The 12,595-nt window shown below is 40.6% G+C and overlaps 1 protein-coding gene and 1 non-coding gene across 6 annotated transcripts in view; one reads left to right on the top strand and one right to left on the bottom strand.

The window, feature by feature from the left end:
* The window catches only part of pde10a (phosphodiesterase 10A), a 59,553-nt gene that overhangs the window by 15,301 nt on the left and 31,657 nt on the right, over positions 1-12,595 (bottom strand). For 3 of the 5 annotated variants that reach the window (XM_030748801.1, XM_030748803.1, XM_030748804.1), the window contains exons 3-4: positions 2,106-2,134; positions 995-1,118 (exon numbers count right to left, since the gene is read on the bottom strand). In XM_030748801.1, the coding sequence (XP_030604661.1) occupies positions 995-1,118; positions 2,106-2,134 (153 nt within the window). The remainder of the gene's footprint in view (positions 1-994; positions 1,119-2,105; positions 2,135-12,595) is intronic. The other 2 variants (XM_030748802.1, XM_030748805.1) reach the window with 1 other exon arrangement.
* On the top strand, positions 6,851-6,969 carry LOC115793735 (5S ribosomal RNA). Its single transcript, XR_004021132.1, has one exon. It is a non-coding gene; the product is annotated as a 5S ribosomal RNA (ribosomal RNA).

Raw genomic sequence — 12,595 nt, 5'->3', positions numbered from 1 at the left:
GGTTGGCTGGACATTGTGTTATGTATGACGGGTAGGCGCATGTAAGCTGTTGCTTCTGCCTACACCCTTCCTGCCTGCCTGAAATAAATCAAATCAAATCCAAATAAATAAATGCAGGTACAAAGGGAAAAATAAAGACAATAAAGAGGAAAAAAAACTGACAAGGAGGCCACAATTATAATCTAATGCCAATCTATTAAAATGTCCTACATAACTAGAAGGGTACTCTGACCGAAAGCTTTGACTGCCATGTAGTGCATCTCATTCCCAGTCCTCCTTTCCAGTCCTATTTCACTACCATATATAGGTCATATTATCATACAATGTGGAAACAGAGAGCCTGGTGGATCAGACAATGCACAACTGATCAAGAAGTTAATGAGAAGTGAGGTTTGGGTAAAGTGAACCTTTTTGATTCAATTCAGTTCACTGAAAATATCTTAACCCATTATAAAACGCAGAGAGTTCAACTTTGCATCACTGCTTATGATGTTTTCACAGTCATCAAGGTGGAGTCATAATATCAAATAATCCATCAATACATAAAAAAATTTAAAAAGACTGATTGTTTTTAACCGTTCACATAACTCAATTTTCTAGTTTATTGGCCAGTAAGTGACAAACATGATTCGGTTTGCTTTGCTAATTTGCAAATAATTCTTATGCTTTTTTTTGTTTATTGGATCAGCATGTGGGTGGGGTTTACCACAGTGGGTGTTAGAAAAGTACATTTGCACAAAATTTGATTTGGAACTGACAAAACTTCCTGCTGCTTCTGAGCTTATTCAGCAGCGACAATCCGACTCCCTCCACTATTAAGTTGCTGAAATTGTATCCAAAGTATTTGACCCCATGCTCATTGACAGAGGTTTTGCAAATATCCGTCACAGTCGAGTAGAAATTTTCTCTTAAAAAGCCAGCGTCACTTTTGGGTTGCGGCTGCAGTATGATATGAACCAAAGCTGAGAGGATCTGGGGTGATATCTGCTTTTACCTGTTTTGATGATGTTGCACAACTCATAGAGCAGGAGTTTATTGTCTCCTCCAGTGTCCAGGCGCTGCTCTATGTAGCTGTTGAGTTCGTACACCACGCCCTGCATATTTGTGTCCTGGTACTGCTGGACACAAGACACAAAGAAATTGGATCTGCACAGTCTTGCACAAACACTGAGATTAAATATCAAAATTCAGCAATGACGCAGAAAAACCTGACAACAACCTGCATTCTGTGCCGCATCTAGTCTAAAGTTACTGCAGATTAATGCAGGTCAAATAACATCTTTTCTCTTTTTGAATGAAAGGAGATTAATTTACTGCCATTCACAAAGCCTAAAGCCATTCATCATAACATTCATCATTACTCCCCGCCCCACCCTTACACTCCAGCTCAGGGATCCCCCTGCAGTTCTGCAAGGAGGCCACCGGAGCCCCACAGTTCTGATTAGAGCTCTGGCAAGCTGTGCTGGTCAGCCTCAGCTTAAAACTGTGGTTATGTAAGAGGCAAACCTCCTGGCTAGTGCGGGGCAACAGAGCGGTCTATTTCTGATTCTGCCATGAGGGCGAGGACAGGACAGCAGGAAGAGTGGCGTACTAGAAACCCTCCCCCATGAGACGCCTTCTATCCTCCCACATCCTGTTTGCACAGACGTATGGCTGACGCACTGAGGGGCCAAGTGGACCTCTTTTTTTTTTTTCCCCTACGTATGCATGTGCTAGTTCCTTCTCCTCAGCGTCATGGCCCCACTGTGCATACTGACACCCTGTCTTCTAATGCATGAATGACAAAGGTGTGAACATGCAGTATGTGTCTCAAGAGGCGTCCAACCTTTCAAACTTTCCCACGAACTGTGTCACACATGTCTCACACACATTTACAATGCAGCAAAACATCCGTATGTTTTCTGATTCGTATTCTTCTGATTTCTGTTATACACAAAGTGCCTCTGACAAATAGTAAATAAAGTAAGGACAAGAACAAACCACTGTTTCAGTGTGTGCAGTTCTTACAGCCATTTTTACAATTACTGGAGGACAATATTGTGTTATAACATATCTATTACATGTGACTCTGTAACATGTGCTCATAAAATAAAGTAAAATCCTACCCTGCTGACTTCTTTAGAGGATGTGTCATCTGTAAAGAGAGAAATCACAAAGTTAAAAATGAACAGCCTAAATCAAAAGTAGATTCATTTTTAAGATCTGACCAGATTTCCTTTGCAGGCAGCTGCGACATGAACAACCAGATTCTGCGTGAACTTTTTTGCTGAAGTTTTGCCGTCAGACACGTAATTTTAACCTGTTGACGAGTTTGGTAGGGAACACAAGGCAAGTAGAACATGCCGCATGATAGTTGCTTCTATGATAAATACATCCTTAACAGCTTCATTATTATCTGGTTTGCTGCTAGCAGAGGAAGAGTCAGCAGAATCTTAGTGATTCAAGTAGTTCAGCTACTTTTTTGTGCCACTGGGTGTGAAATGAATTTATTTTAATAATTTCTTTTTTTTTTTTTTTGCTGTAATGATACTTCTCTACAGTAACTAAAACTAAAAAAATGTGATGAGCTGTGAACAAAAATGTTTTTGTTTCAAAAACAAAAATGAAACAATCAAACTTGCACAACTTTAAACTAGACTGAATTTTAAAAAGACTGAAAATGATATAAAACTACTTAGAAAATACAAAATTACAGTACCTTGACCGGCATCACCACCTTTTTTGTGTAGGTGTGTAGGGCATGCCCGGGCGATGCATTTACCAGGCAGCTGCCTCCACACACACACTTGACCTTTGTGTGGTGAGTACTCACACAGTAACAACACTGCTGAGAAACCTGCCAAATCTCAGCCTAAGGAAGAATCACTACAGTCATCTTAAAGCAAATGCATGCTCCTAACTAGCCTCACTGACAAAACCTACACTTTACCTGTGAGCTATGCAAAACCAAAGATGATGTATCTTGGACCTTTCTATGTACAGTTTTTTTGGTATGAATTATGAAATGTCATCTTTTTCATATTTTATTTTGTGGTAATTTTGAGTCACATAAACGTTGTCAATTTGACCTTTTTACTTAGAAAACAGTTTAAAACCTTTTCTAGCTTTAGTTCCCCAAACTAGCTTACTTTAGCATAAGGTTTGTTGAAACTAAATAAGGTAAGAAAGACAGAAGTTAGATGATGCTACTTCTGTAAGAGCAACTTCAAAATGGTTACACAGTCAATGCCAAGTCTGGGTAACTGTAGACATGAAAGCAGTTATTGCTTTCTGAATTAAAATGCTGAAAAGCAACAGGTTGAGAAGCATAAATCTTCCCTGGCTGTTTAAACACTGCATGGGTGGATACTCAGCTGTGGACTGATGGATTACGACGGGCCAACATCACGGGTAGCAAATAAGGAAAACCATATGCTGTCCACACAATAGTGGTCAGGTGAACAAATAGAGCGATGGAGTATTTAAAGCATCAATACTGATTATGTGTAACTAATGGATGAATACTTTATCTACTTAATGCAGGGAGGTATTTATTTAAATGATATTCCTTTAAAAACAGAATTAGGAGATGTATTTATTAAAGTTGACAAGTGCAAAATTTTGTGGCTTCAAGTGCACATTCCTGGTGTGATTTACGGCTACCGGGGGGAGACGTATAACTATTGTCTTTGGATGTAGGCACCGAAGTATGTGATAATTATGAAAGCTCCAGCCAATCATAACAGCTTCTGGACTCATAATCTGGGAGTGGGTCTGGGAGTGCTACTTGGGCTGAAAATAAAGCCATTCACACAGCTCAAGTGATTCTTCGGTACACGTGGGTCAACAGCACACAAGAACACAAACTGCTGAGATCTCTTTGATAATTTTTCATGTGATCAAACCACGCAAAGAGCTGGGCAGATTTTAGCAACATCCAGTGAAGTGCTGACTCGAGCCAGCCACCCTTTGAAACGAACCTCTTTGAACATGTGAAGAAAGGAATTGCAGCCAGCTCCATTGTTTGTTGTTTTAAACATTCCTCCAGTATGCTATGAGTTTCCTAACTTAGCCATGAGACCTATTTTAGAGTGAACCACTGGCCGGGTATGACGTCAATCAGAGGACAGAAAGTTGCACTTGAAAAAGACTTCAAACCCCACTAAAAACAAGGAAAGGTATAACTTTTTTTTTCAGGCTCAATCTTTTTTTAAATCTGACTTGTTGAGGCCTAAAATAATCAGACACAAATCCCTTTAAAGGGCAACTTTGACAGCATTACTGGTTTGAAAGTGCTCTGTGTTTGCTACAGCAGTTCAGAACACCCATGTTAACACAAACACTGATGGGGAAGAGTACAGTTTAAAGGGGGAGGGGGAATCTCGGCCTCTACAGTGATGGGATTCTCTGTTTTTAACTTTGTGTCCACTTCTTTCATAGAGAGAAAGGATCAGTGCACAGCAATACAGCGTCACTCTTTAAAATCCCCTTACCTGAAGGCCACCAAGGCTCACTAAACCAATATGCAATCTGATGCAGTGTGTTACAAGATCTGTATGGTATGCATAAAATGTTACACAATATGTGAATTCAGTTAAACATGCTTGAGAAAGAGGGCTGTGTAAACAAACCTAAATTAATTACAACAACAACAAAAAAACTCTGCAAAAACAACTCAGGAAATGTAATTCTCGCTGTTATTTACTACAGATTATGACATTTTTGCCTTGTCGTTTGTTCAGCCTACGAGCAGCGGGCTTTTCTTCCTCTGTGACCCGAACTCTCAGCTCTCAGGGTCCCCTCACGGCGCTGCCTGTTGCACCGCCCCTCTCTCTCCTCACCCACGGCAACAAGGTTCACCAGAGGGTGGTGAGGCGTGGGAACTGGCACTTGAGTAAAGACTCGGTTCAACTGGTGATGCTGCTCCAGACGATGCAAAAATGGATCATTTTACTCTGCTCTCGCCGTCGCAGATTTATGTGTTCAGTGCTATTTATTTGTCTGTCTGTTTGTCTGTCAGCGCAATTATTAGAAAAAAAACCCCCTGCAAAGTCAAGGGTGGAGCATGGGAACAATAACTTCTCCTTGCAGATTTAGATTGCTTTCTTCAAAACAGAGACACGGGGTATTGCTCCAGATGGAGGATACTTGTAATGTTAGCAACATCAAGTGATATCTAAGTTAGATCTTAGCCCATGTTTTTTGGTAAATTTGTGAATAACCAAAGTGCAGTCCATGTTTGTCCTTACTGTGTGGGGTGAGGATGTTTTCAGTGTTATACACACTGTCACAGTGAGGTTGCTCATCATTGCCACTATCACTGCAAACTGTTAGCACTGTTGCAGTCGCCAACTACTCCAGCAATGTTCATACATAAGAATGAACCAGAACAACAAAACATGTCAGGAAAATAGAGACAAAACAAAAATAAAACATGGATTTTAAACCAATAAAACCTATTGGTTAGGTTCTTCTACATAAAAACACAAGGTATTCCTCTGACATATGCTAAATGTCCCTCCTTTAGTAAAACTGTGACCAGACTATGTTTCCTGCAGGTCCAGTTAAGAGTGTGGCACAAAATCTCAGTCAGCATCTTATTAGCAGATCATTGGGTATTACAGAGAGAGCACTGAGCACTGTGTCTGCACACTGCAAAATGTCTAAGGAGCTAAAAATGAACAGGAATGAGTTGCACTTGCAGGGTATGTGCTATTGAGGTGAAATGTAGAACCTTTCTGTGCCTGGAAACTAGAGAAACACAAAGGGCCTTTAAATCTGTTGTGCGGAACCAGTTTTGCCCGATTGGAACAGTTCCAGCAGGTTCTTTAAAGTTTGCATGCAGGGTTATCTGGTGCAGGTGCAGTTGCGTGGCGCTCATATAGCTGTATTTCATAGAAACCAGAAAATATCTTGTCTTATCTTTCAGTTTAGATGACAAAAATTGTGTGATTAGACATATGCTGCTTTCTCCTGTATGACCAGCACCCAAAAAAAACAACTAAACTGAAAACTGTCCTGTTTCATTTTTGCAACTATAAGATCTTTGTTTCATCAGATATGTGTCACGGGGCTAACATTAGATAACAGAGCTATCCCTGGGGTAAAGATACACTTTAGCTGTGCGTGCGTGTGTGTGTGTGTGTGTGTGCGCGCGCGCATGTTTATGTGTGTAACTGTGTGTTTTATCACCATGCGACATGGCCAGCCATCAGCGCTGGGACAAAAACCAGATGTCTGTTAATACCTTCCCTTATTTTCAGGGACCTGCCGTGATTTCAGTAAACACACCAGGAGAGTGTTGACATGTTCTTAGAAAATATACTGCCAGCACAGTCGGCTGCAAACACTGAACTCAACTGTCTAGCTACTCCTAAACCCCACAGAGGCTGAACTGCCTTCTTCTAGAAACTTCATCACAACGTTTAAACTTTTTTTTTTTTCTTTCTGAACCTGCTGCACTGTGCTACAAGGCAGCTTTAAATAAAAACAAAGAAAGAAAAAAGAAAAATCAGGTTGAGTTTTGCACTACTGCACTACTTTTGTTTGTAAACCACTGCTAAGTGGGTAAGGCTCCTCTGATTATTTCGTTTTATAGGCTCTGTCCTGAGACAGTCCCGCTCTCATGTTTACAGAATGAGAAAGCTGTAGTAACGAGATGTTTGGTGCATGCTGGCATATTTTTTAAATATCACGCTGTTTGTTATATTTTCAGTTTCACAGAAATTGTTGCTGCAGCGCATTAGCTGCTCATTGTTCACTGTCAGAATACATGTTGCACCACTTTAACAGTTAGTAAGTTAATAATGAAAACCTCTTCCTGATCTTTTTTTTTTTTTTTTTTTTTTAGAAATAACAATGCTAATGTATGGCTTACGGCCATACCACCCCAAACCCACCCGATCTCGTCTGATCTCGGAAGCTACTTAGGGTCGGGCCTGGTTAGTACTTGTATGGGAGACCACCTGGGAATACCAGGTGCTGTAAGCTTTGCACATCAATTAGTTAAACTGGATTGTCTTAAAGACTTTAAGGCCTGGATGACCTCTAATTTCCTGCTTCTAAATTCAGATAAAACTGAAATTCTTGTACTCCGCCCCACAAATCTTAGAAACATGGTGTCAAACCAAATACTTACTGTACTCTGGATGGCATTACTTTGGCCTCCAGTAACACTGTGAGAAATCTTGGAGTCATTTTTGACCAGGATATGTCCTTCAATGCACATATTAAACAAATATGTAGGACCGCTTTTTTACATTTGCGCAATATTTCTAAAATTAGAAACATCCTTTCTCAGAGTGATGCTGAAAAGCTCATTCATGCATTTATTACTTCTAGGGTGGACTATTGTAATTCATTATTATCAGGCTGTCCTAAAAGCTCCCTGAAAAGCCTTCAGCTGATCCAAAATGCTGCAGCTAGAGTACTGACAGGGACTAGAAAGAGAGAGCAGATTTCTCCCATATTGGCTTCTCTTCATTGGCTCCCTGTTAAATCTAGAATAGAATTTAAAATTCTTCTCCTCACATACAAGGTCTTGAATAATCAGGCCCCATCTTATCTCAAAGACCTCATAGTCCCATATCACCTCAACAGAGCACTTCGCTCTCAGACTGTTGGCTTACTTGTGGTTCCTAGGATACTTAAGAGTAGAATGGGAGGCAGAGCCTTCAGCTTTCAGGCCCCTCTTCAGTGGAACCAGCTCCCAGCTTGGATTCAAGAGACAGACACCCTCTCTAGTTTTGCGATTAGGCTTAAAACTTTTCTTTTTGATCAAGCTTATAGTTAGGGCTGGATCAGGTGACCCTGAACCATCCCTTAGTAATGCTGCTATAGGCCTAGGCTGCTGGGGTGGTTCCCATAATGCACTGTTTCTTTTCATTCACCTTATTTACTTTGTTTATACTCCACTCTGGATTTAATCATTAATTGTTATTAATCTCTGGCTCTCTTCCACAGCATGTCTTTCTCTCCCCACAGCCCAACCGGTCGCGGCAGATGACTGCCCCTCCCTGAGCCTGGTTCTGCTGGAGGTTTCTTCCTGTTAAAAGGGAGTGTTTCCTTTCCTTTGTCGCCAAGTGCTTGCTCATAGGAGGTCGTTTTGACTGTTGGGTTTTCTCTGTATTATTGTAGGGTCTTTACCCACAATACAAAGCGCCTTGAGGCGACAGTTTGTTGTGATTTGGCGCTATATAAATAAAATTGAATTGAATTGCTAATATGAATTGATCAGCATAATATTAGATGATCGAAGACCTTTTCTGAATGTTTAATTATTTACTTTAACACAGCATTAAAGCAAGATGGCAACCAGGAAGCTTGTTATGTTGGGCGTTGTTAGTCGTCGTTGCACAAATGCAAAAATTATATATCGACTTTGCATCACAGACTGCTCAGCTGTGATGCGTACTCTCTTGCATACGCTGCAAATAGTGCTGAGAGCATTGCAAGCAATAGAATAGGGGCAACTCTCATGGACAAACTATGTGATGACAGCAAGGAAAAAAGTGGAGATAGCTAGATAGAAGAAGCATCCAGAAAATATCAGTAACCCTGGGTGAAGGTCCTGCACAAGAAAAATCTCTCAGTCAGCTGGGTCTAATGTGTACGATAGTTTATGGGCGCTTTATTGATCTACCGCCACAGATACACAGTCTCCCACAGGACGGTCAGCTAGCAGTGACTCAGCGGTCAATATGTGTCGACCTAGAGATTGTCCTGCATCGACCTGCTGCATGCAGGATGTGCAGCTGCCAAATAAAAAAGAAAAAGAAAAGCAGTCTTCTTTTTCTTCTTCAGTGCCATGCTCTCTCTTTACCAACAAGCTGCTCCGCCTTCTTACTTTAACTTTTTTTTTCTGGACTAGAAACGATTCGGTGGGTGAGCAAAAGGCTTTAAAACAACTACCATGTTTATTAAAGCATCTACTTATGTTTACCAAATGTTTTTTAGCGTTTGAAACCCGATATGTCTGATGAGCGCCGCATTGGAGAGGGGAGGGCTCCTCCTCCCTCTCTGGAAAGCCCTGCAGGTGAGTCTGCTCGCTTATCACAGTGGTGGGGTGTGAGGTACTGCTACACAAGCACATCTTTGTCTGCTTGTGCCTGGCATCTAAACACATCTGCAAAACAGTATCAGCTGCTTAACTCGGCCCAGCTCTCTTGCCCGCTGGAGACCAGGCCAGAAAGGCTAAAGACTCGCTTTTCCACATCCTTTTCCATTAGTAATCAAGCAGGGAATCTGACCTGAAAGGGAGCTTTAGCTTCAATGAAGCAATTAGTCAATTTATTGTTATAAAAATTTGTTAACCTATTATTCAGGTAAGTTAAATATTAAACAAAAAATTAAATATTTTCTGTTCTGTTAGTTGCTGTGGTTCCTAAATGCTCCCACTTTTCAATAACACCACTTACAGTTGATGGTGGAATATCTAGGAGAGAAGAAATTTCACAAACGGACTTGTTTCAGTAGCGGCATCTTATTATAATACCACACTCAAATTAAACTGACTCTGTAGAATGACCCAGTCTCACACAAATATTTGTTAAGGTAGACTGCATGGCTAGGTGCTTGATTTTATACACCTGCGGCAAAGGGACTGAAAGCACCCATTGTTAAGATGGTTAGGAGGTTTTCCCAATCCTTTTGTCCATATAGTGTACTTCAAACTTGTTGCACATACTGGTGGGGAAGGAGTAAGCGCAGTGCAGAGTTTGCGGTTGTTGGGATGAGCAATAGTCTTATTTTGAGGTCTTCCTGTTCTGAAGGTAATGAACTAAGTTGCAACAACTGCAGCTTTGGGCCTGCCCACAGCTGATGTCACAGTTCAAGCTTTTATGCTTGATTTGTGAATTCAGAGATGAGGCCATGCTCCTCTGTGAATGATTTAACAGTTTGGGTTTACAAAACAAAAAAACTCCATTAACTGGGGACTACGTTTGCTAATGCTGCACTGGGTACTTACATGATTCATTAAAAAAATAATAATCAGTAACAAAAACAACTGTTTAAAATCTATTTCACACATAATCCAAGTCTGAGTGACTTCTCTGAGCAAATCTTCCTTCTTTAGCAGACCGTACATGCATGGGCAGAAATTTCAGAGCTAAAAAGCCTTGCATGGTCTAACAAACAGACACAGTCATATACATTGTGTGTCTGTGTGTGAGTGTGTGTGTGTGTGTGTGTGTGTGTGTGTGTGTGTGTGTGTGTGTGTGTGTGTGTGTGTGTGTGCAGTGCAGAAGGCACAGATGAGTAACGAGGGGCCTCTGAATGGGTGCAGCAGAGGGTTTTGGATTTATTAATTACCCCGTGACAGAGTGTCGTGTGAAGTAAACATTGCCAGTGGGACCCTGGTCAAAGGAGGTGTTATGGTTAAATGACATCAGCAGGATTCTGGGAAATAGTGTTCAGCTCACTGTGTTCAGGCGGCTTTAAGGCTGCACTGCACTATAATGCACTGTTGAGAGCCATCAGCTTTGAAAGTTGAAGCCTCATCTTGATAAACACAACCATATGAAGTAAGAAAGTAATAAACAATGATAAAAAATCCCCACAATACAGTAAGACTGTAATTTGATTATTATGACAAGAAATATTTGTAACATAACCACACAGCAAATTCAACTCAATAAAGAAAGTGTGCAAATGTGAATGCTTTTTCCGGAGTTGCAGGCTGGAACACAACTTCTGCACACACACACACACACACGTGCACGCAGGCTTGCGTGTACAGACCAACTGATTTATGTAATCCAGTGTTGTCCATCACATGATAAGTGAGAACAAGACTGGCTGCAGGGACCGCTTCCAGGAAGCAATGGTTATCTCAATGACGGTCACATGATGACAAGTCCTGCTGTTGCTGCACTCATAAAAAATATAAAATCAATCCAATCTATAAAAAGTATCACTGCAAAATCGAATGTCATTAGAGTGAACTACTTTACCTTCATCAGTACCACAGGAAGTACTTAGCCTCATTAACACAAAGGGGGGGGGGAGAAATGTGTAAAATACACCTAGAAGCCAGATACACACTCTAGCCATCAACCCAACGCAGTGACCCATTCATCCTGTGTGATGAACCAGAAATTAGACAGTGCTTGTCATTTGAGTGGATACAGCCACTGAGAGGAAGTTACAGAGAGGCTTCAGAGTGGTGCCAAAGTGTCTGCTCACAGTGATCTAACAGAGGAAGTGGACTTAGTAATATTACTCGTGATGTGATGTAAAGATCAAGTCAAAGAGAGACACAGCAGAATTAGAGAGCTGATTGCTGACGTTTTCGCTCTGGTCACTCATTTCCTGTCCTCTCTTTCCTTTCCACCTTCTTAAAAAAAAGTGTAAAAAACTACCAAAATTACCAGTTACCATTGGCCACCCAGTGAGAGCAAAAAGGACTTATAGCATTACGGCATTATACATTAATAATTTAAAATATGCTTAAACATGATAGCTATAAATATATTCTAAATCTGTTATTTACTTTTGTATCGCTCCAGTAACTTTGTGTTGTTGCGCTGTATTGTTCCTGCTCCTCAGCTATGTTTCTCCATCCAATTACCAGGGTCTTTAGCTGCTCACTTACATAGTTTGCATTACTGATAACATTACTTTTCAAAGCACTTTAAAAAGAAAGCAGTCGGCATGCCTTTCTAAACAACACCAGAATCACATTTGAAATTTGAAACTTGCTCGAAACATGTAATTCATCATAATGCACATTATGGTCAAATTTCTGATATGGCCGTGTGGTAATGCAGCGCAGCATTTTCAAATCACTCGGCTCTGAGTTTCCGCACAGTGATAACTTTGTTCACTGTGATGGGATACCTGACTGAAGTGAGTTTCAAGTAGTTGCAAATCGATTTTCCTACTCTACTGAAATAAACTGTAAAGAGTGGCTGAATAAAAGGGAAGTAGTCAAACATATTTGACATCTTAAGCGCACAAAGATGAAGCAGTCATATTAAGTATATTAATGTAGTAAACAAAACTGATTGTATTGTTCTTTAAACATGGGTTTAGCTAGGCCACAAAATTAATATCAGTTTTCATCTGATCTGATCTGCTGACCCCTCTGACAGTTGCCTCTGACAAAGAGATGCACCAATCGATCGGCCAGGGACCAGAATTAGCCAATTTCTAGTGTTCTTGGCCTTGTCCGTTCAGCCTCCTAGATTTCAAGTCGGTCCATTTCATGGATGCGCACCACACACAGCTGTACACTAACATATCGTTAGCATGGAAGCTCCTCACTGTGAGCGAAGACACTAAGTTACCCAAAGTAAACTGTGGACAGACCACCACAAAAAAAAAAAAATCATAATAAACCTAATCAGACATGAAAATTCCCCCAGCCGAATTCTCACAAAGGTAAAGTGGCTAAAGCTAAAGTCAGCCACAAGCAGCCTCGACATGAATAAAGGATCAATGCAGTTGTGAGGAAAACTATGGAAAAAAGGGTTGATGTCCTGTTATGTGATGAAGTTATAAACATATTGGGAAATGATGTAAGTAGCTGATTTGTTTTGTTATATAAATCTGTTTCACCTGCTTTTTTTTTTTTTTGATAAGGTAAACAGCCATGAAAAGTGCATCTCTACCTTTT

Source organism: Archocentrus centrarchus, chromosome 15, assembly GCF_007364275.1.
Source record: "Archocentrus centrarchus isolate MPI-CPG fArcCen1 chromosome 15, fArcCen1, whole genome shotgun sequence".
Lineage (NCBI taxonomy): Eukaryota > Metazoa > Chordata > Actinopteri > Cichliformes > Cichlidae > Archocentrus > Archocentrus centrarchus.
The sequence above is the reverse complement of the archived record's forward strand: the minus strand, read 5'-3'. Positions and strand labels throughout refer to the sequence as shown.